The 25,107-nt window shown below is 42.4% G+C and overlaps 1 protein-coding gene and 1 non-coding gene across 3 annotated transcripts in view; one reads left to right on the top strand and one right to left on the bottom strand.

The window, feature by feature from the left end:
* Positions 1 to 555: 555 nt before the first annotated feature.
* LOC123992886 (ras GTPase-activating protein 2-like) overlaps positions 556 to 25,107 on the bottom strand; it is a 43,761-nt gene continuing 19,209 nt past the window's right edge. For both annotated transcript variants that reach the window (XM_046294499.1, XM_046294500.1), the window contains 11 exons: positions 24,868 to 24,991; positions 23,577 to 23,683; positions 19,640 to 19,726; positions 19,141 to 19,218; positions 18,900 to 18,973; positions 18,455 to 18,561; positions 5,443 to 5,525; positions 4,872 to 5,080; positions 2,699 to 2,802; positions 2,208 to 2,385; positions 556 to 2,058 (listed from right to left, as the gene is read on the bottom strand). In XM_046294499.1, the coding sequence (XP_046150455.1) occupies positions 2,028 to 2,058; positions 2,208 to 2,385; positions 2,699 to 2,802; positions 4,872 to 5,080; positions 5,443 to 5,525; positions 18,455 to 18,561; positions 18,900 to 18,973; positions 19,141 to 19,218; positions 19,640 to 19,726; positions 23,577 to 23,683; positions 24,868 to 24,991 (1,182 nt within the window). In that variant the 3' untranslated portion in view covers positions 556 to 2,027. The remainder of the gene's footprint in view (positions 2,059 to 2,207; positions 2,386 to 2,698; positions 2,803 to 4,871; positions 5,081 to 5,442; positions 5,526 to 18,454; positions 18,562 to 18,899; positions 18,974 to 19,140; positions 19,219 to 19,639; positions 19,727 to 23,576; positions 23,684 to 24,867; positions 24,992 to 25,107) is intronic.
* trnaa-ugc lies at positions 22,485 to 22,560 on the top strand. The gene has a single exon. It is a non-coding gene; the product is annotated as a tRNA-Ala (tRNA).

Raw genomic sequence — 25,107 nt, 5'->3', positions numbered from 1 at the left:
GTACCGGGAAGATGGTAGACCATGTGTATGGTGTCGTGTGGGTGAGTGGTTTGCTCAAATAAATGTGTGCCACAGGGGGGGGGGGGGGGGGGGGTTGGTATGGGCAGGCATAAGCTACGGACAACGAACACAATTGCATTTTATCGATGGGAATTTTAATGCAGAGGTACTGTGACGAGATCCTGAGGCCCATTGTCGTGCCATTCATCCGCTGCCATCACTTTATGCATCATGATGCACGGCCCCATGTCGCAAGGATCTGTATATACTTCCTGGAAGCTGAAAATGTCCCAGTTCTTCCATGGTCTACATACTCACCAGACATGTCACCCATTGAGCACGTTTGCGATGCTCTGGAACGACATGTACAACAGCGTGTTCCAGTTCCCGCCAATATCCAGAAACTTTGCACAGCCATTGAAGAGAAGTGGGGCAACATTCACAGGCCACAATCAACAGCCTGATAAACTCTATGTGAAGGAGAATTGTCGCACTGCATGAGGCAAATGGTGGTCCCACCAGATACTGACTGGTTTTCTGATCCACGCAACTACCCTTTAAAAAAAAGGTATCTGATCAACAGATGCATATCTGTATTCCCACTCATGTGAAATCCATAGATTAGGGCCTAATGAATTCATTTCAATTGACTGATTTCCTTATATGAACTGTAACTCAGGAAAATCTTTGCAATTGTTGCATCTTGCATTTATGTTTTTGTTCAGTGTACTAGTGGGAAACTCGTCTATCATCCCTGAGCTTTGACTACTAGTTAATGTGGGCCAGTGATGCAGTGTTGACTATCTAAGGGGCTAGATTGGCAAGTGAAGGGGATTGTCTATCTTGTTGTGATTTATGGTGATTGATATGCAGTGACATCACTACATGATGAAGCGGTTGTCACAGACTACCGACCACGGCCCCTCTGCATTTCCAGAGAACATTAGAACGTTACTCAATCAAATCGTCTACATCGTTAAAAGGATGTACATGAACTAAATATATCCTGCATTTCTCTCCATTTTCAAAAAGTCTGTATTCAAAATACATTTATACCCTTTTTTTCCCAAGTCGATCCTACGAAATTTTCATCTTTGGTGTAAGAAAAATAGCTATTAAAATCTACAGGCTATAAACGTCATCGTACAGGAATGGAAACGAGAACGTAAACGAGATCATTTAACTGATCAATGTGGGGGGGTTTACTGATACCACGTATCTAAAATGATGCCATCTGGAATATTCCAAATATGTAAAGTGCTTGGGCATTATTCCCTAACCCGAGGATGGATGTGAGAGAGACTTTTACACATACATCCATTAAGAAAAATAAGGCAGATCGGTTTCATCCACTTAACTGTACTCTGAAACACCTGCATTTGTTCAAAGCACAAAATATAGAGGTGGGTAGAGGAGGAGGAGAGAAAAATTCCCTTTTATAGAAAATGAGATAAACAAAATCAGCTTGCTGTTTAGTTGTAAACAGACGTCAAACAGTGAAGCCCCAAGAGATTGAGAGCTTCATCTTGATGGTTGATGATCGAAAACATTAAGTGTATAAAAGGGATTATTTTAGCAGCCTATTCACACACACACACCAACTAATGATGTTGTCTGGTCTTCACCGAACTGTAGAAAAAGGGTAGATTTCAATGAAATGATTGAGTTTTGTTGTGCAAATCAAGTAGAAGACGAGAGCAAGCACATTCTCCTCTGATTAGGGCAGTGGTGTGTGAGAACGAGAGAGGGATGGAGACAGGCGGGGAAAGAGAATTTTAAAAAACAACTAAGGGTCTCCTATTCTGAACCAATGAGAGCTTCTGGTCAGGGTCAGGTGACAATTCTAACTTCCTCTATTGGACGGTCCGTCCAGTCACACGGTGGTGGACGGGGGTGCAGAGCACGACCTTGGGGGTAATGCGTTCTTGGTATTCGCGGAGGCAGGCAGCGTTCTCAGTACCAATCCCGACGGTGCCACCCTGGGGCTCCAGTGTTGAACTCAGGCCAGACAGACCCACCTAGACTGGTTAGGATGTTTTCCCAACTATCGGATTCTCTCTAGAAAGACACAGAAAAGCAAAGAGGATAAATATTTACGTGGCCCTCTACGCATGTGTGTATCCATGTGTGCATGTGAGTACATGTGAAAACGTGTCCGTGTATACACATATGTATGTATGCATTTGAGAGTGCGTGCGTGTACTTACTGGCTGCCGTACTGCGCGGTGCCGCTGCGAGTGTCGTGCTCTCTCTGCAGCTCCTCCAGGATGTGTGTGATCTGCTGCACTGTGTGGAATGTCTCCTTGGGGTCCTGGATGGTGAACAGGGAGTAGTCGTCCTGCTCCCTCGGAGGTCCCTGGTACACAGCGATGCTGGCACACGCATCTAATCACAGGAGACAGATACATGAGGTCATCATCACAGGCTATCACACCAAGCTACTGTTGCCAGATTCCCACTAAAGGGCCAAACTGAGCCAAGCCGAGCTGTACTAGCCTAGTTAGTCATACACAATAGTTGCAGGAACTGAGCTGGAAAGGACAATGAAAATAAAATATCTGAGCCGGCAGGGTACGTACGGTTCAAGAGAAAATGCCTCATGCAATAAGCCACTATAGAAATAATCTATTGTGATAAGAATATTTTTTATATTCATTTATGTGAGAGTTGGGCAATTGACTGGTAGAATCCCACTTGCCTTCCATCTTCTGCAGCTTGGAGTAGCTGGAGGTGAGGAGGGAGAAGATTCTCTCTGTCTCGCGGTCACAGTCGATGTCCAGCTGCAGGTTAGCCAGCAAGGTACTGGGAGAGAAGACCGGGTCATATTCATTAGGCACCAAATGGAAGAAAAAAAGAACCTGGAATTATCCAATAACGCGTGCTGGAATTGTCCAATTTCGCTACGTGCTCCCTATTGAATAAGACTCAGGTGTCTGATACAAGTAGGCAGTGATTGTGATACGGTCAATTTCTTTGAGGAAGCAGCCTCTATCTTCTAGGAACTTGTGTTGATCTGAGAGGGAAGGATAGCATCAGTACAAAAAATATGGCAAATTCCAAGATAGAACTATGAACCATGTAAAAATGTTCTGTGCTCAACTCTTTTTAAGTTCTATAAATTAATATTTGGGAGCTGTAGCCCAGGAGTAATCAGACTTACTATCTGCAGTTACAAGATGTATTTTTAGCCATCACAATGAATTGACTGAAAATAAATCAAATGAACCATACAGCCATCTATACAAACCTACCCGATCTACACAAGCACCTAGGGTAGAGGTCACCAATTACAATCATTCCTTGAGCGAACGGTCGGGGGCCGGAACATAGTTATAAATAATTTGTATTACGTGTCCCAATAATAATTTCAAACATTGATTAAATTCATAAACGTTCATACAGTGAGCTCCAAAAGTATTGGGACAGTGACAATTTTGTTGTTGTTTTTGTAAATAAATCCAAAGTGTTGGAGAACAGAACAGACTGTCAGCTTTCATTTGAGGGGATTTTCATCCATGTTGGGTGAACCGTTTAGAAATTACAACACTTTCAGGGGACCAAACGTACTGGGACAAATTCACTTACACATTTATTAAAGAAGCCAAAAGTTTAGTATTTAGTCCCATATTCCTAGCACACAATGACTACATCAAGCTTGTGGCTCTACAAACTTGTTGGATGCATTTGCTGCTTGTTTTGGTTGCGTTTCAGATTATTTTGTCCCCAATAGAAATAAATAATTGCTGTCATTTTAGAGTCACTTTTATTGTAAATAAGAATGTCATATGTTTCTAAACACATCTACATTAATGTGGATGCAACCATTACTACGGATACCCCTGAATGAATTGTGCATATTGAGGAGTGAGAAAGTTACACAAATATCATACCCCCAAAACATGCTAACCTCTCACCATTACAATAACTTGGGAGGTTAGCATTTTATATCATAGTCCCAAAACATGCTAACCTCTCACCATTACAATAACTTGGGAGGTTAGCATTTTATATCATAGTCCCAAAACATGCTAACCTCTCACCATTACAATAACTTGGGAGGTTAGCATTTTATATCATTCCCAAAACATGCAACCTCTCACCATTACACTTGGGAGGTTAGCATTTTATATCATAGTCCCAAAACATGCTAACCTCTCATCATTACAATAACTTGGGAGGTTAGCATTTTATATCATAGTCCCAAAACATGCTAACCTCTCACCATTACAATAACTTGGGAGGTTAGCATTTTATATCATAGTCCCAAAAACATGCTAAACTCTCACCATTACAATAACAGAGGAGGTTACAATAACAGGGGGTATGATATTTATGCCTCTAACTTTCTCACTCATCATTATTCACAATTCATACAGGATATCCATAATCATGGTAGCATCCACATTAATGCATGATGTTCTTATTTACAATAAAACAGCAAATGCATCCAACAAATGTTTACAGTCACAAGCTTGATGTAGTCATTGTGTGCTATGACTATGGGACCAAAGACTTAAATTTTTACTACTTTAATACACATAAGGGAATTTGGCCCAATACTTTGTTTCCCTAAAAATGGGGAGAATATATACACAAAGTGCTGTAATTTCTAAACTGTTCACCAACTATGGATGAAAATACACTCAAATGAAAGCCGACAGTCTAACCTCATATAGCAATTGTATCATCTCAAATCCAAAGCGCTGGAGTACAGAGCCAAAACAAAAATGTGTCACTGTCTCAGTACGTTTGGAGCTCACTGTATGTCCCTCTACGTGTGGTGATACTGGTGATTTTTATAAAATGTTATTGGGTAACACTGATCTAGGGACTAGTAGAGGTTGGTTTGAGATTCAGGGGTGAGTACTCACGGTGTGCAGGGTTTGCAGCCCGGCTGGCTGTCGCTCAGGCTCCTGCAGCAGAGCCAGGCCCCCGCCACGTAGGCCGAGGGGTGGAAGGTGCCCAGGCGGTCCGGGTTACAGCGGCTTACTTGGCTCAGCACCTCCACCCACTCACTGGCCTCCACGCAGTTCCCCGCCTGCACGTACAGAGGCTTCTCACTGTGGAGCACCTGGAACATCTAAAAAGGGGAGAGGAGAGAGGGGTTGTCAATAACACACACAAACAAAAAATCTGACAGGCTGTCAATAAGGTGCAAATTAATTGCCCTTTGCGGACAATTACGATTTTCTTTTGAGTAACAGAAACTCATAGTACTCACGTTTCTGTTCAAATTCAATGCGGAAACTCAAAGAACTTCCCTCACAACTTACACAGAACCAAAGGAGTTTTTCCTGATATTTTGACCTGACCAGGAAATACTATAGGCTAATGCAAGGGCCCAGAGGTTAACTGTGCTTGACCGTTTACTGGTCAGGTAGGTGGCCAGGGTAAACTCCTGGCTCTAAACAGACCACATCAGACAAAGACAGTCCTGCTTACATTTTTGCGGTTAAAGGCACTTTCGTACAGTTTCTCCACAGCCCGGATATTCTTCACTGGGATAATGCAGAGTGCTTCTTTCCCTTGGAAAACAGAAAGAAATGTTCAATATACTCACACACACAAAATGTCTACATTGGACTCTTACCCTTATGTGCACCCTTAGCACTCATGTCTTGGTCAAGCTGCATCACTAGGAGGAACATTGAGGTCTTACACCATCTGACCCCATTACATTTCACACCAACCCTTCCAACAAAAATAGAAAACAGTCTTTAAACTTGATAGACAACCATTTCCGTCACGGTGTCTGACAATAGCCAGGCCAAAACACAAAACCATATACAGTTATAAAAGCAGTCTCAGTATCAGCTCCTGCCATTGGTCTCTCTTCAATCTCCACCTATCAGCTCACACTCCTTCCCTTTATCTAACTGATAGAGTGAAGTGTCTGACCCACTGATGATACTTCACTGCACATACGCACACATTCCCTCCCCCTTCCTTCTCTCTCCCTTGCATACGTGAATCCAGGTGCATTGGGTATGTGATGAATGTTGCCATCCCAATCTCTCATTTAAGAGGGAGCGCCTTTCTGTGCCTGCCACCTTCCTCCTCTGCATTTCCAGGCCGAGGCACCCCCTGGCCCCACCTCTCATACCTCCAGCGCAATCTGATTCTCTGCATATCTTCTGCCTTCCAGTTCAGTCTCACACACGCACACACACTTAGCACAGTTAAATAAAAAATATATGTCTAGCCAACCAGATGCAGATCTTAACATTCTGATCGATGGTTCTCGTCACAATTTTACTGAAACCTCCTGCCAATATTATGAGAAAAACATGGGAGAATAATCAGACACACTACTAGTCTGAAAGTGAACCCAGACACACACACACGTTAGCCTAGGGGGACACACAGATAGGGATGAGGGTGCCATTTGGGGCGCACCCTACATAGTGCACACTACTTTTGACCAGAGCCCTCTGGAATTGGTTGCCATTTGAGAAGTAGTCCTAGTGTTTAGTTCCATCTGCAGGGATCATAATGATAAATGTGCATACTAAACCATCATAATCCCTTGACACAGACCCCCGTCCTTCTCCATTCCATTAGAAATTGAAACCCATACTCAAGTTATGAGTCACATTAAACACTTACAGCAACAGGAGACATCGTTCACAACCTCCAAAAAGCCTTTCAAACCTTTTTGGCACTGACTATTACAAAGCCCTGAAAACAGCACCACCAGAGCCCAAGTGCATCCTGATGTCATGGTGGTTCAGCTGCACCTCCCAAACCCTGTTTTTGTCACTGTCTAATGTTCTTGGTAGCCGACATGAGCAAGACCTTTAAACAACATTCACAAAGCCGCGGGGCCAGCTGGATTTCCAGGACGTGTACTCAACACATGCACGGACCAACTGGTAAGTGCCTTCACTGACATTTTCATCCTATCCCAGACTGAGTCTGTAATATCCACATTTCAAGCAGACCACCATAGTCCCTGTGCCCAAGGAAGCAAAGATCATCATTTAGGCAGGTTACCGCCCTGTAGCACTCACGTAAGTAGCCATGAAGTGCTTTGAAAAGCTGGTCATGTCTCACATCAACAGTATCCTCCTGGATACCCTAGACCCAATCCAATTCGCATACCGCCCCAACAGATCCACAAAACGTCTGTAACGCTGGTCCTCAACACTGGGGCCCCTCAGGGGTGTGCATTTCGGCCCTCCCTGTTCACTCACGACTGCGTGGCCAAACACGACTCCAACAACATCATTAAGTATGCTGACGACAACAGTGGTAGGCCTGATTACCGACAACGATGAGACAGCCTATAGGGAGGAGGTCAGAAACCTGGCAGTGTGGTGCCAGGACAACAACCTCTCCCTTAATGTGAGCAAGACAAAGGAGCTGATCATGGACTACAGAACAGGCCCCCATTAACAGCTTCAAGTTAATTGGCGTCCACATCACCAACAAACTAACATGGTCCAAGCACACCAAGATCGTCGTGAAGAAGGCACGACAAAACCTATTCCCCCTCAGGAGATTGAAAAGATTTGACATGGGTCCCCAGATCCTCAAGAATTTCTACAGCTGCACCATCGAGGGCATCCTGATCAGTTGCATTACCGCCAGGTATGGCAACTGCTGGGCATCTGACCGTAAGGCCCTACAGAGGGTAGTGCGTATAGTCCAGTACATCACTGGGGCCATGCTTCCTGCAATCCAGGACCTATATAATAGACGGTGTCAGAGGAAAGCCCATAAAATTGTCAGAGACTCTAGTCACCCAAGTCATAGACTGTTCGCTCTGCCTCCGCACGGAAAGTGGTACCGGAGCATCTAGGACCAATAGGCTCCTTAACAGCTTCTACCCCCAAGCCATAAGACTGCTGAACAATTAATCAAATGGACATTGGACTATTTCCATTGACACCCACCCCTACATTTGTTCTGTACACTGTTGCTACTCACTGTTTATGATCTATGCATAGTCACTTCACCCCTATCTACATGAACAAATTACCTCTAACCTGTACCCCTTCTATATAGCCTCGTTATTGTTATGGTCTTACTTTATTTTGAAAAATATTTTCTTAACTCTTCTTGAACTGCACTGTTGTATTTGTTGTATTCATCGCATGTGACTAATAAAGTTTGATTCGATTTAGAGTGAACAACAGATTTTTACCTTGTCAGCTTGCTGGATCAATTCCCCAAGCTGAAAAGGTACAAATCTGTCATTTTGCCCCTGAACAAGGCAGTTGGCCTACCGGGGAACAGTAGGTTGTCATTGTAAATAAGAATTTGTTCTTAACTGACGTGCATAGTTAAATAAAGGTAAAAAAAAGTGTGACACCAACCAAGAGGCCCCATCTGTCTGCCTGTTCTGCTGTAGGAGAGCCAGCACTTTAGTGGCAGAGCACAGCTCCAGAGACCACTCAAAACACAAACAAATGTAATGTGCATGCATGTTCATGTTTAACATCTAAGTCATGTGATTGTGGAGGAATGAGTGAGAAGTATGTTGTGGGAGTATAGAATACAAATCTACAATCTCCCAAACCTACACACCCAATGCTAAATATGATAAATTAACATCAGGAAGTTGGCTCCTTCACCAAATATGTACTTTGATATGATGAAATACACATTTAAAATTGCAGTTGTTCGCATACCCTGTGTTTATCAAACCATGGGTTTCAAGTGCATCCCGGTTCAATGAAAAACAGCTACCTCCCTATGGAATTCAAGATGGATGCACACGCTGACAGCGGGTTTTCCCACTTTCCAATAAAAACAAAATAAATTGATAATTAAATGTGTCCAGACTGACTGTTGACATGGCGGTGAATGAGTTGGTAGCTTGTAAGCAGTTGGGAGCACACTCAGGAGACCAGGACCTGACTAAAAAGATTGGGAGCGGTTTCTTTCTTCAAAGAATTCATGAGAGTTTACATAGCTCCAATACTTGAGAAAGAGTGAGACAAGGAGTAGAAGGAGTGGCTGGAGCTTTAGGGCCCATTGCCCTGAGTCGAGAGGCCGGGATTTACATAAACAATGTTACAAGGAACACCGACAGACACAAACAAGCAAGCAAACAGTACCGTTCACAAACATACAGTTGTAAGCACAGATACACACATCAAACCACTTCTGCTTAGTCTAATACAGTGGCAACTAAAAGATACCAAAAACAATTTAGCTGTCAATGGTTTTGATTTCTGTGTGCGCGTTCGTGCAAGTAGAAAAACATGTTAACTCATTACTTGTAGAGTCACGCCAAATGTTATCCTCCTCCGTTTCAAGTTGACGAAACGGTCTATCACTCTGTGATTCAGTACACGCTTTTATTTTTTTTGTCCTAGGTTACCTGGCTAAAATGCTTGCTCGCTAGCCTAAATTCCATTCATGGTCAATGTTAGCTAGTTAACATTAGCTAGGATCTAGCTACATATTGAACTTCCATCCTCTTAGGCCAGGGGCACAACAATGTATGAATTAATGGTTGGATCAGAATCCCTGTTATACAGAGAATTAAGTATGGTACAAGTCCAAATCCCTATCTCCATCCAAGGCTAATTTAGGAAAGGGTACAATTTTAGCTAGCTAGTCACTTTTTTTAATCAAGGGAGGCCAAATGCTTGCTGGCTCCCCTTGGATTCAATGATATGGACAGCAACAATGCCATACTCATTTGGACCAGACAGCATCAGATAGATGGCCTACACGTAGAGGGGCATGGTTTCGCTCGCTTGGATGAGTTCTCTTGTGAGATACATTCAGTCTCTTGCGAATTGATGGGAAATTATGAAACTGAGACAAAGGGTACATTATTATTATATAAAAAAATATATATTGGTAAATTTTTTCTTGGTCAAAAGCCTGGCGTTGCAACCATTAATACATGCCACTGCTTTTATCAACATGAAACAGGCAGGGAGCAGGTCTCTAACCCTCAACCTTCTAGCCCGAAATCGACTGTGCCGCATGCTCAAGTGACAGAGTCAATATCCACACTTATAAACCCAGGGTTGTTACACTACTCCCTCCTTTGAAAGAGCGCGTTGTCGCGCTAGCTTGCAACTCTACGTCTTAGAGGAACGTGCTCATTGACCAAGCACACGCACTGTCGTGGATGCAAGGTCTGATCACTTCTGACACCAAAGTAATGAAACAGCAGGGAGTAGGTCTCAAACCTTCGACCTTCTAGCCCGAATTCAATATGTAAAAGGTTGTCTTCTCACAAATCTCCAGCCTCCTTGTACTTTTTGGAGAAATGTCCTCTGGTCCGATGAAACAAAAATAGAACTGTTTGGCCATAATGACCATCGTTATGTTTGGAGGAAAAAGGAGGAGGCTTGCAAGCCGAAGAACATCATTCTAACCGTGAAGCACGGGGGGTGGAAGCATCATGTTATGGGGGTGCTTTGCTGCAGGAGGGACTGGTGCACTTCACAAAATAGATGGCATCATAAGGGAGAAAATTATGTGAATATGTTGAAGCAACATCAAGACATCAGTCAGGAAGTTAAAGCTTGGTCGCAAATCAGTCTTCCAAAATGGACAATGACCCCAAGCATACTTCCAAAGTTGTGGCAAAAATGGCTTAAGGCCAACAAAGTCAAGGTTTTGGAGTGGCCATCACAAAGCCCTGACTTCAATCCTATAGAAAACTTGTGGGCAAAACTGAAAAACCGTGTGTGAGCAAGGAGGCCTACAAACCTGACTCAGTTACACCAGCTCTATCTCTCTACTATTATTCTGACATTTCACATTATTAAAATAAAGTGGTGATCCTAACTGACCTAAGACAGGGATTTTTTATTAGGATTAAATGTCAGGAATTGTGAAAAACTGAGTTGAAATGTATTTGGCTAAGTTGTCTGTAAACTTCCTACTTCAACTGTAGTCATTTATGGTGACGTAAGGTAGAAGGGGCGTTGTACAAAACAAAGTAATCAGGGATTGGATCTAACCAATTTGAGTATCAAAGCCAATGACAAATTTTGAAACTTTCGCTTTACCCACGTGTTCTGGCTCTGGCCCAACCCATCGGTTTCTGGACCAATCAGACGGCCCAAATGTGACTCTGTAGGTGCTGTTGTGGTGACGTCATGTAGTACGAGGATGTTATTGGAAGTTAACGCAACAGTCAGATTCTGTTATATAGATATCTATATGGGAGTTTATAAAAATGGTGGGTTTGAGAGCCAGGTATGTCCTTGGTGGACTCTCAATAGCAGGGCTATGCTCACTGAGTCTATACATAGTCAAGCTTTTCTTCATTTTGGGTTTGTCACAGTGGTCAGGTAAGGCCAAATCGCATTCTAGTTCCTAGCATTCTACTTGACACGTTGGAAATGAATTATCTTTTACATTTTTTCATGATTTGGCTGAGTCTAATTGTGTTGCTGTCCTGAAGCTCTGTGCGGTCTGTTTGTGTTTGTGACAAGAGCACCAGGACCATCTTGCTTAGGGGACTCTTCTTCAGGTTCATCTCTCTGTAGGTGATGGCTTTGTTAGTGCAGGTGATAACTTGTAACCTAAGCTTTAGCCTTGTATCTGAATCAATCATTTTCCAATATCATTCAAACTTGCATTTAGTACTCAACTTTGTTATTGAATCATTTCAACCACACCAGTGCTAATTTGCCAAGACCAACTAACTAGATGTTGCTAAATGTCCATGGGTGTTGTCTATTTCGACCTACATCAGTGTGTCTTGAGTCACCTCTTCACTGTTGAGACTGGTGTTTTTGCGGGTACTACTTAATGAAGCTGCCAGTTGAGGACTTGTGAGGCGTTCATTTCTCAAACTAGACACTAATGTACTTGTCCTCTTGCTCAGTTGTGCACCGGGGCCTCCCACTCCTCTTTCTATTCTGGCTAGAGCCAGTTTGCGCTGTTATGTGAAGGGAGCAGTACACAGCGTTGTACGAGATCTTCAGTTTCTTGGCAATTTCTCCCATGGAATAGCCTTCATTTCTCAGAACAAGAATAGACTGACGAGTTTCAGAAGAAAGTGCTTTGTTCCTGGCCATTTTGAGCCTGTAATCGAAGTCAAATGCTGATGCTCCAGAACCTCAACTAGTCCAAAGGAGGCCAGTTTTATTGCTTCTTTAAAGCAGCACAACAGTTTTTAGCTGTGTTAACATAATTGCAAAAGGGTTTTCTAATGACCTATTAGCCTTTTAAAATTATAAACTTGGATTAGCTAACATGCCAGTGGAACACAGAAGTGATGGTTGCTGATAATGGGTCTCTGTGCACCAATGTAGATATTCCATAAAAGGAAATCTGCCATTTCCAGCTACAATAGTCATTTACAACATTAACAATGTCTACACTGTATTTTTGATCAATTTGATGTTATTTTAAAATGGTAAAAAAAAGTGTTTCTTTCAAAAAAGGCCAATTCTAAGTGACCCCAAAATATGTATGTATGTATGCATGTACGTACATACAGTGGGGCAAAAAAGTATTTAGTCAGCCACCAATTGTGCAAGTTCTCCAACTTAAAAAGATGAGGCCTGTAATTTATCATAGGTACACTTCAACTATGACAGACAAAATGAGAAAAAAAATCCAGAAAATCACATTGTAGGATTTTTTATGAATTTATTTGCAAATTATGGTGGAAAATAAAGTATTTGGTCAATAACAAAAGTTGCTCAATACTTTGTTATATACCATTTGTTGGCAATGACAGAGGTCAAACGTTTTCTGTAAGTCTTCACAAGGTTCACACACTGTTGCTGGTATTTTGGCCCATTCCTCCATGCAGATCTCCTCTAGAGCAGTGATGTTTTGGGGCTGTTGCTGGGCAACACGGACTTTCAACTCCCTCCAAAGATTTTCTATGGGGTTGACATCTGGAGACTGGCTAGGCCACTCCAGGACCTTGAAATGCTTCTTACAAAGCCACTCCTTCATTGCACGGGCGGTGTGTTTGGGATCATTGTCATGCTGAAAGACCCAGCCACGTTTCATCTTCAATGCCCTTGCTGATGGTAGGCTTTGTTATTTTGGTCCCAGCTCTCTGCAGGTCATTCACTAGGTCCCCCCGTGTGGTTCTGGGATTTTTGCTCACCGTTCTTGTGATCAGCGTAGCCTAGTGATTAGATAGTTGGACTAGTAACCGGAAAGTTGCGAGTTCAAACCCCCGAGCTGACAAGGTACAAATCTGTCGTTCTGCCCCTGAACAGGCAGTTAACCCACTGTTCCCAGGCAGTCATTGAGGTTAAGAATGTGTTCTTAACTGACTTGCCTGGTTAAATAAAGGTAAAATAAAAAATAATAATTTTGACCCCACGGGGTGAGATCTTGCGTGGAGCCCCGGATCGAGGGAGATTATCAGTGGTCTTGTAGGTCTTCCATTTCCTAATAATTGCTCCCACAGTTGATTTCTTCAAACCAAGCTGCTTACCTATTGCAGATTCAGTCTTCCCAGCCTGGTGCAGGTCTACAATTTTGCTTCTGGTGTCCTTTGACAGTCTTTGGTCTTGTCATAGTAGAGTTTGGAGTGTGACTGTTTGAAGTTGTGGACAGGTGTCTTTTATACTGATAACAAGTTCAGACAGGTGCCATTAATACAGGTAACGAGTGGAGGACAGAGGAGCCTCTTAAAGAAGAAGTTACAGGTCTGTGAGAGCCAGAAATCTTGCTTGCTTGTTTTAGGTGACAAAATACTTATTTTCCACCATAATTTGCAAATAAATTCATTTAAAAAATCCTACAATGTGATTTTCTGGATTTTTTTCTCTCATTTCTTCTGTCATAGTTAAATACAAGTAAAAGTAAATGCATGCTCTTCAACCGATCGCTACCTGCACCTGCCCGCCTGTCCAACATCACTACTCTGGACGGCTCGGACTTAGAATACGTGGACAACTACAAATACTTAGGTGTCTGGTTAGACTGTAAACTCTCCTTCCAGACCCATATCAAACATCTCCAATCCAAAGTTAAATCTAGAATTGGCTTCCTATTTCGCAACAAAGCATCCTTCACCCATGCTGCCAAACATACCCTCGTAAAACTGACCATCCTACCAATCCTCGACTTTGGCTATGTCATTTACAAAATAGCCTCCAATACCCTACTCAACAAATTGGATGCAGTCTATCACAGTGCAATCCGTTTCGTCACCAAAGTCCCATATACTACCCACCATTGCGACCTGTACGCTCTCGTTGGCTGGCCCTCGCTTCATACTCGTCGCCAAACCCACTGGCTCCATGTCACACATGTAAAAATGTCTAAATATGTTTTTGCTTTGCCATTATGGGGTATGGTGTGTAGATTCATGAGGAAATATTTTTTGTATACATTTTAGAATAAGGCTGTAACGTAACAAAATGTGGAAGAAGTCAAGGGGTCTGAATACTTTCCTAATGCACTGTATATAAAATCCATTCTGAATATTACCTCACCACACACACACCTCCTCAGCCCTCTGACACACACACCCAAATCGACAGAGCAGAGTGGATGAGGGAACAGTTTTGGTAGAGTGTGCCGGGGAACTGGGAGCAGCAGTAACTGAACGAAAAGGTTGGATTTGGCTGGGGGCCGTTCCAAGCAATTTACGTAACGGATCGAAAAATCATTTGACATCTACACAATAATTAGAGGAGGGAAAAACAGTGTTACACAAGACCTTCGGCTCATTGCATTATGCAACGTCCAGGCCATCATACCATGTAAAGTATGGCCTGAACCATTTGGCTGCTATTCGCTTTCAGAGATCAGAAAGGTATGACAAAGTCCAAACAGATCACAAGACTCGACTTGAACATGGTTTGGCTTTGCAGTCCCAACTTGATAGATCCAAAGGAGGCAAGCTGTACTTAACTTGGACTGGAGGTATACTACTCAAATCATAGGCAAATGCTAATTATTTAGCCTAATAATGATATTGGCAGAAGAATCTCTCAGAAGGAACGCAAAATAATGTCCGATTCAAAACTTTGAATGTTATATATATGGGGGTACAATCTTCCCAGCTCTGCAGATTTTGCTGTGAGGAGGCAGTCATTAGATCATTTACTTTGGTATTGTCCATATGTAGCTCGTTTTTAGTCACAGGTCCAGGGATGGCTGAAGAATTGCAACATTTCCCTAGAACTAAACGCTGCAGATAGCAATACAGGGTGATATGAAAAGCCATAGTCAATCAATCAATAATATATTAATTTGAGCAAGATTTTTTATTTTTTAAATTACAATCTGTAAAAGCTATGAGAATAGAAAGGTTCAGTATTTTTGTGAAGCATCACAGCACAGTTAAAAAATATGGCAAATAGAATTCCAAAATGGTTGGTGTTAAGAGATGGATGGGAGGGGTTGAATGGAGCTGAAGGGTGGGACTAATTACACGATAACCAATGTAAAACATATGGGGTCTGTAAAATGTATATAGGTTTGGAAACTTTGTGAAATAGCAGTTACAAATCAAACTGGATGGACATCAGAAATAGAGGAAGGACTAAACACAAACTAAATATAACTATTGTAAAATAGATTGTGTCTGTAAAATGTGTATAAGATGTATAAACTGAAGGTAGAAGCCTAAAGTGTTTATTGGTTTACTCCAATTGGGGTAAGGGTGGTAGGGTCTGTGGGGAATAATAAAGGTATATTCTTAATAAAGTATGTATATTTACATAGGTATGTATACATGTATGCATACGTGTATGTACAGCGCCTTGCTAAAGTATTCGGCCCCCTTGAACTTTGCGACTTTTTGCCACATTTCAGGCTTCAAACATAAAGATATAAAACTGTATTTATTTGTGAAGAATCAACAACAAGTGGGACACAATCATGAAGTGGAACGACATTTATTGGATATTTCAAACTGTTTTAACAAATCAAAAACTGAAAAATTGGACGTGCAAAATTATTCAGCCCCTTTTACTTTCAGTGCAGCAAACTCTCTCCAGAAGTTCAGTGAGGATCTCTGAATGATCCATTGTTGACCTAAATAACTAATGATAAATACAATCCACCTGTGTGTAATCAAGTCTCCGTATAAATGCACCTGCACTGTGATAGACTCAGAGGTCCGTTAAAAGCGCAGAGAGCATCATGAAGAACAAGGAACACACCAGGCAGGTCCGAGATACTGTTGTGAAGAAGTTTAAAGCCGGATTTGGATACAAAAATATTTCCCAAGCTTTAAACATCCCAAGGAGCACTGTGCAAGCGATAATATTGAAATGGAAGGAGTATCAGACCACTGCAAATCTACCAAGACCTGGCCGTCCCTCTAAACTTTCAGCTCATACAAGGAGAAGACTGATCAGAGATGCAGCCAAGAGGCCCATGATCATTCTGGATGAACTGCAGAGATCTACAGCTGAGGTGGGAGACTCTGTCCATAGGACAACAATCAGTCGTATATTGCACAAATCTGGCCTTTATGGAAGAGTGGCAAGAAGAAAGCCATTTCTTAAAGATATCCATAAAAAGTGTCGTTTAAAGTTTGCCACAAGCCACCTGGGAGACACACCAAACATGTGGAAGAAGGTGCTCTGGTCAGATGAAACCAAAATGGAACAAATGCAATAATGCAAAATGTTATGTTTGGCGTAAAAGCAACACAGCTCATCACACTGAACACATCATCCCCACTGTCAAACATGGTGGTGGCAGCATCATGGTTTGGGCCTGCTTTTCTTCAGCAGGGACAGGGAAGATGGTTAAAATTGATGGGAAGATGGATGGAGCCAAATACAGGACCATTCTGGAAGAAAACCTGATGGAGTCTGCAAAAGACCTGAGACTGGGACGGAGATTTGTCTTCCAACAAGACAATGATCCAAAACATAAAGCAACATCTACAATGGAATGGTTCAGAAATAAACATATCCAGGTGTTAGAATGGCCAAGTCAAAGTCCAGACCTGAATCCAATCGAGAATCTGTGGAAAGAACTGAAAACTGCTGTTCACAAATGCTCTCCATCCAACCTCACTGAGCTCGAGCTGTTTTGCAAGGAGGAATGGGGAAAAAAAATTCAGTCCCTCGATGTGCGAAACTGATAGACATACCCCAAGCGACTTACAGCTGTAATCGCAGCAAAAGGTGGCGCTACAAAGTATTAACTTAAGGGGGCTGAATAATTTTGCACACCCAATTTTTCAGTTTTTGATTTGTTAAAAAAGTTTTAAATATCCAATAAATGTCGTTCCACTTCATGATTGTGTCCCACTTGTTGTTGATTCTTCACAAAAAAAAAATATAGTTTTATATCTTTATGTTTGAAGCCTGAAATGTGGTAAAAGGTCGCAAAGTTCAAGGGTGCAGAATACTTTTGCAAGGCACTGTATATGGATATGTATTTACCCCCAAAAATATGGGGGACTGGAAATGATGCAGACATTTACATTGATGGAAGCAACAAATCTTTCAGCAAAATTAAGCTGATCCACCGCTTAAATACTTATTTTTATTTTTAAATGAATTAAATAAAAAATTGAGGTGGTCTCAATGACTCGCCTTTTTATGGTTACATTAGGGGTAATGATTATTCTAACAAATAGATATATTTATGTGGATAGTCTAGTGAAAATGTAAACTGGCTTATTCATTTTGTTTAGGGATTTACTGGATACAATGTTGTAGTGTAGCTTATTGTAGGCTATTTGGAATATGAAACTAGACTAGGCCTATTACATTTATTGCAGACCTCCATCCCTGACCTAATCCATCAAGTTAGGGCTGATTACTAGGCTTTACTGCAACATTGCTTTGTCACCAATGACAACAAGATGAGACCTAGATATTTGTTTCATCCTCGCTCAAGTCCTCTGATTGGCTCAGCTCCAACTTCAGACAGTCAGGTCAAAAACCACAATGTGCCAACTAGAAGCCTATTTTTGGATAGTTTTTCAAACCAGTTTACATTAATCTCAAATTGTGTGCATGGTACTCAAAATGCGTGCAGGTTGTTAGGTCTGGTGTGTGTGATACTGCTATGGCAGCAGCCCCCAGCATCTCATAGCCACCCTCTCTGCAAGGCCTACAGGAGCCTGGCAGAGAAACCAGGAGCCTAGCCTGTGTGTGTGTGTATGTATATATATGGCTGTGCTCCATTGAGGCAAGGAGTAGAATACTGGACGCTGCCAAGTGGGCCTCACTATAATGACCAGGGTTCTCCCCTCTCCCTCCTTCTCTTCTGCCACTCTCTGGCTCTCTCCCTCATTATAATGAACAGCTTCCTTCTGCATTCCTCCCCCTCTCTGTGGGAGGCCAGTGGCCCATGGATAGACACCTGTGGATAGCTCCATATATTCACCATCTCCCCTGGGAGATTAAAGCTAAGAGCCTTGTCCCACACGCCCACACAGTGTTACATGTCTGGAAAATCCACTGTTTTACAACACCTGGCTAACCTGGCCCATAGAGAGATCCGGTCCAACACTGCCCCCTATGGGGGGGCTCAGTAGTTGTGGTGTGTGTGTGTGGTTGGTGTATGTGTGCGCATGTCTCACCTCTGTGCTTGTGGTAGGAGAGCTCCCTGTTGGTCACTCTGAGCCACCTCTTCTTGAAGTTCCTCTTGCCGATGCGTTTCCTTCCCTGGGCCCGCTTCTGTATCTCCCTGTAGCAAAATAAATAGTGACTTGATATTGGTACAGTAAGTTTAACTTCACAGCTATCAACCAATATTTATGTGTAGCTTTCTTTATGAACCAGAAAAATCAACCAATCAATATACAGGACTGTTTATTAGAGTTAGTTAGCTAGCTAAGTTAATGATCCCGCTTAACGACAAACCCCTCTGTTCAGGACAAACTCCTGGCCCTAGTTATGACACCAAACGTTTAAAATTAAGTTTCAAGATTTAGTCCTGGACTAAAAATAACTTTCAGTCCAGGAAAAGGACACATTATCTTTACTCCACTAGCTATAATCAATAACTGGATGTGAGCCACTCACCCCTCTTTGAGAACCACAGAGTCTTCCACCCCGCTGGACTCCTTACTGACGTTGGAGGAGATCTCATCTAGGAACTACACACACACACACACGATGGAAACACCATGCTAAATCAGCAATAGATGCAAAACTAACATGGAAAAGAGATTTACCAACATGAGGTTGGTAAAACCTTAAGTTTGACACATGGCCTACAAAATCAAAATGTAATAGGAAGGTCGCTTCACAACCAAAAACTCACCTTTTTTACTTTTTCAATACATTTGTCTTCTTGGAATGATTTGAAGAAATCATACATGTAGGATTCTTTAAAACTAGACTAAAGACAAAACAAAGCGTTAGTTTTGCTCAGAGCGGACCAACAGACAACCCACTGGGCAAAAACATGTAAAATCAACATTGTGTCCACGTACTCTTCAACCCCCCAAAATCTATGATGATGTTGAATCAACATGGAAAACTAATTGGATTTGCAAAAAGTCATCAACGTAAAAGGCAATGTATTTTTTTTCACCCAACTTTTAAACCTAAATCCAATGACTTAGTGAAATGTTTTGTTGATTTCATGTTGAATTCATGTTAGTTGACAACTCAACCAAATGTAAATCAAATTTAGACGTTGAACTGACATCTGTGCCCAGTGGGAATTAAATGATTGATAGACATGTTGACTGACTGATATACACAAGGGAAGATTGATAAGCATGTTGGAGAGGCTGATAAGAGACATTCATACATACCAGTTTGTTTTTGGACAGGCTCCCCCAGCTCCCCAGAGTCTGGATGGTCTTGGAGATGAGAGTAAGTGTTCGGGAGACCTCAAGGTCCTGACAGAGGAGTGTACAAAGCACGGTCAAATACCAGGGTCATGTTCATTAGGAACCAAACTGAATAAAATTAAACAAACAGGGAGGGATTACTTAGTCAATTACAAACACAAATGTTCATGTTCCATTGCAAAAAATAAATAAAATAGATGTTCTGTTGCATGCCCTAATGAATACAACCCAGTTTATATCACAACAGCACAGCAGCAGTGCACCCCTGCTAAATTATTATAGGGGAAACACTTGACACAGAGTCTCATGTGTACAGTCGTGGCCAAAAAGTTGAGAATGAAACAAATATTAATTTTCACAACGTCTGCTGTGTCAGTGTCTTTAGATATTTTTGTCAGATGTTACTATGGAATACTGAAGTATAATTAAAAGCATTTCATAAGTGTCAAAGGCTTTTATTGACAATTACATGAAGTTGATGCAAAGAGTTAATATTTGCAGTGTTGACCCTTCTTTTTCAAGACCTACGCAATCCGCCCTGGCATGAGGTCCATTAACTTCTGGGCCACATCCTGACTGATGGCAGCCCATTCTTGCATAATCAATGCTTGGAGTTTGTCAGAATTTGTGTTTTTTTTTTGTCCCACCCGCCTCTTGAGGATTGACCACAAGTTCTCAATGGGATTAAGGTCTGGGGAGTTTCCTGGCCATGGACCCAAAATATCAATGTTTTGTTCTCCGAGCCACTTAGTTATCACTTTAGCCTTATGGCAACGTGCTCCATCATGCTGGAAAGGGCATTGTTCGTCACCAAACTGTTCCTGGATGGTTAGGAGAAGTTGCTCTCGGAGGATGTGTTGGTACCATTCTTTATTCATGGCTGTGTTCTTAGGCAAAATTGTGAGTGAGCCCGCTCCCTTGGCTGAGAAGCAACCCCACACATGAATGGTCTCAGGATGCTTTACTGTTGGCATGACACAGGACTGATTGGTAGTGCTCACCTTGTCCTGCTGCCATTCCTGAGCAAGCGCTGTACTGGTGGTGCTCCGATCCCGCAGCTGAATCAACTTTAGGAGCCAGTCCTGGCGCTTGCTGGACTTTCTTGGGCGCCCTGAAGCCTTCTTCACAACAATTGAACCGCTCTCCTTGAAGTTCTTAATGATCCAATAAATGGTTGATTTAGGTGCAATCTTACTGGCAGCAATATCCTTGCCTGTGAAGCCCTTTTTGTGCAAAGCAATGATGACGGCACGCGTTTCCTTGCAGGTAACCATATTTGACAGAGGATGAACAATGATTCCAAGCACCACCCTCCGTTTAAAGCTTCCAGTCTGTTATTGGAACTGAATCAGCATGACAGAGTGATTTCCAGCCTTGTCCTTGTCAACACTCACACCTGTGTTAACGAGAAAATCACTGACATGATGTCAGCCAGTCCTTTTGTGGCAGGGCTGAAATGCAGTTGAAATGTTTTTTGAAGGGGTTTCAGTTCATTTGCATGACAAAGAGGGACTTTGCAATTCATCTGATCACTCTTCATAACATTCTGGAGTATATGCAAATTGCCATCATTCAAACTGAATATATATAAATATATATATACACATATACATATATACATATATACACACACACAGGCTAGGCTCCTGGTTTCTCTGCCAGGCTCCTGTAGTTCTTGAAGAGAGGGCGGCTATGAGACGCTGGGGGCTGCTGCCATCACAGTGTCACACACACAAGACCTAACAACCTGCATGCATTTTGAGTACCATGCACACAATTTGAGGTCAAATTGCTTCAGTGTGCTCCACTGACGCAAGGAGTAGAATACTGGACGCTGCCAGGTGGGCCTCACTATAATGACCAGGGTTCTCCCCTCTCCCTCCTTCTCTTCTGCCCCCCTCTGGCTCTCTCCCTCATTATAATGAACAGGGCTCCTTCTGCATTCCTCCCCCTCTCTGTGGGAGGCCAGTGGCCCGTGGATAGACACCTGTGGATAGCTCCACATATTCACTATCTCCCCTGGGAGATTAAAGCTAAGAGCCTTGTCCCACACGCCCACACAGTGTTACATGTCTGGAAAATCCACTGTTTTACAACACCTGGCTAACCTGGACCATAGAGAGATCTGGTCCAACACTGCCCCCTATGGGGGGGCTCAGTGGTTGTTGTATGTGTGCAACCACTGGCTGGCAGATTAGAGGAGAGTAGTACACACCTCTGGCCCCTCACCGCACCTTCCTGAATCCATGATAGATGCTCTAGGCCTTCTTTTCAAGGACCAATGAACATCTACTTCCGCAGTAATATTCAGACTCTTAACATTTTAAAATAGTATGAAATGCTTTGAGCGATGCTCATGTTTAACCACATATCCCTCCAGAAAGCTAAGGGATGGGTTTACTGCAGTAATCTAAGTGAAATGATTGTCCTATGGTTTTGAACAAAGAAATAGGCCTATGACCTGTAGGACCCAATTCTAACATTTAGGCTTCAGTACAGGTACATTTACTAATAAATGACACGGTAAAATGCCTATTAGGCCAACACAGTAATATCATAGGCTACATGCGATTCATTAGAACAACTTGGCTAACAATTCAGTTTGATAGTAGGCTAGGCCTAGCACAACTTTATAATCAAACAGTCGACTAGTGTTTCGTGCTTGGTTTAGTCATTGTCGGTAGCCTAACCTACTTTACTTGGGAGCTACTTGGTCGTTCAAAAGTGTTCCTGGATGTCAATGTTTGTTTTTCCATTGTAGCCTCTGGTAACTGCTGGTGCGATTTGTTCATGGAAGAGTTTAAGTGGTCCCGTGTGGCTCAGTTGGTAGAGCATTGTACTTGCAATGCCAGGGTTATGGGTTCAATTCCCACAGGGGACCAGTATGAACTAAATATGAAAATGTATGCATTAACTAGCATGTGTGTGTACTCACTACATTAAGTCGTGCTGGATAAGAGTGTCTGCTAAATGAGTAAAATGTAAAGTATTTGGGATATTCAACTGCAAAAAAAAAAATCTTAAACCAAAATGCATGAAAATGTAATTATGTTGACACCATCTTAAAATATAACTGATGCCCGCCACTGCACTAAAGGGAGATGAAGAGCAAGCAGTGGCCGTACTCTCATTCGAGGGCACTGCTCGCTTGGTTTGCTACAAATATATGTTATAACTTGTCACTGACTTTAAACAGATTTTGGCAATAAAGCTCTTTTTCAACTTACCTAGTCAAAAATGTTATCCCTTAGTTTGTCTATGTCTCTGTGTGCAGTTTGAAGTATTTTTGTGAGTAAATGCTTACTAGCATTAGCACAATAACAAAATATAGCTCTTCCAAAGACTTCCAGTCATTGTGCTAATGCTAGTTAGCAATTGCGCTAAGGCTAGTTAGCAACTTCTGCATGTTGAGACAAAATTGGTATCCATGAGATCAGACTCTGGGTAAGTAGAAAAAGCACTTAGTGCAAGATTTTGTCAATTATCTGAAAAGCAGGACGTAATAATTTCTAATCATATTTCTGGGAGTCGTGTTAATGATTTAGCAGCAGTGAGGTCCCGCTTCTAAATTAATATTTTTTTCTTATACCTTAATTTAACTAGGCAAATCAGTTAAGAACAAATTCTTATTTACAATGACGGCCTACACCGGCCAAACCGGGACGATGCTGGGCCAATTGTGCACCGCCCTATGGGACTCCCAATCACGTCCGGTTGTGATACAGCCTGGATTCGAACCAGGGTGTCTGCAGATGCAGTGCCTTAGACCACTGCGCCACTCGGGAGCCCAAATATAGGAGGAACACTTTCACTTCTAAGTGAACACTAAAGTGCAAACACTTGGGATACCTCCCATGTGACACAAATGTAAAAAACATAGGCATATGGGCGTATTCACAGGATGGTGTGGGCGGAGCTGGAAGGTGTGTGGCGAGAGAACGGCGACGGCGAAGAAGCGCAGGAACACGAAGCTGCTGACTGCCGAATACTGGACGTGAGGATCATCTGCAGGAGAGAGAAGGAGGGGGGGGGGGGCGTAGAAGACAGAGGAGGGGACAGGAGAAGCACAAATAAAAATAAAGCTTTGCTACCTGTCCTTATCCATTGACTAGGATGTCATTTTTTTAAAATTTGGTGAACTATCCCATTAATCAAATCAATCAAATGTATTTATAAAGCCCTTTTTTACATGAGCCGATGTCACAAAGTGCTGTACTGAAACTCAGCCTAAAACAACAAGCAATGCAGATACACCCATTGACACCAGACAGGCTAACAACTGGGACAGGCCCAGTTCCAGACTGATCTCATCTGTTCCCTGGACCTTATTGACTCACCTAGTGGATTTGAAAGGACTGTATCGGGATTGGCGTAAGCAAAGACCCTATATCAGGGTTGATACCCATCCACTACTTTCAGATCAACAAAGGGTACAATAATTGATTTGGGACTGTGCATTGCTGTCCACAGTACACACACTTTTATAAACACACAGACATACATACACAGGTCATGCTCCTCCTACCATTAAAAAGGTGCCAATTCATATGAGCATAGCAGTTTATGAGAACAAGGCTCATACAAAGTTCTAACACTACACATTAACAGGACCTTCTCACAGATTCAGTAGCTTCTACTTGAAGGGCCTCTGTCTCATTGTCATACATACTATCTCCTGCACATTAGTCAGGCTTCTGGCTCCACCTCATGGTGGACATGGTCTCTACAACATGCTGCTTACTGATGGAAGATACTTTATAAAAACCACTCTGTAAAAGTAACTAGATAATACTTGGGAAAATTTGGCATTATATTTCTGTATCTAATCTACCATTTTTCCTTTGGATAGAGACCTGGACCTTTCTACACTAATGATTATAAAAAGGGACTTACACAAAATCAACCCTACATTTGTGGTATGAAAACATCTCAGAAACTTGATTTGTGGTTAGTGGACGTTCTCTCTAATGTGATGAGACACAGTGAGTATTGATAAGAGAGCTGTGACTGAGGAATAGGGTTACAAAACTCCAGAATCTTTCCCTGAAAGTTGAGCAATTCCCCAAACAGGATTTTTTTTTTAAACCCAGGAACTTTGGAAAGGTTTCCAGAACTGTGCAATCCTGCTGAGGATGAGGTAGGATGAAGGTGAGGAGAGAGGACGAAGATGTGTGTGATGCCCCGCTCACCTGGGAACCGCTTGGAGGCCATGTGACGCAGCGAGCGGAACACGTCACACATGAGCGGGGGACAGCTGGAGCTGGACTGGGTGATGGACGAGAACACCTTCTGAACGTACCCCTGCAGGTTCTCCTGGAGAGGACGGACATGCACATCGTGAACACGCAAACACTTATTATAACAGTTCTTTCTGTATACCACCCCACTACTAGACAATACACTGATAGACAGCTTGCGATGCACCGGAC

Source organism: Oncorhynchus gorbuscha, linkage group LG13 (assembly GCF_021184085.1).
Source record: "Oncorhynchus gorbuscha isolate QuinsamMale2020 ecotype Even-year linkage group LG13, OgorEven_v1.0, whole genome shotgun sequence".
Taxonomy (NCBI): domain Eukaryota; kingdom Metazoa; phylum Chordata; class Actinopteri; order Salmoniformes; family Salmonidae; genus Oncorhynchus; species Oncorhynchus gorbuscha.
This window is presented reverse-complemented; position numbering and strand designations above follow the sequence as displayed.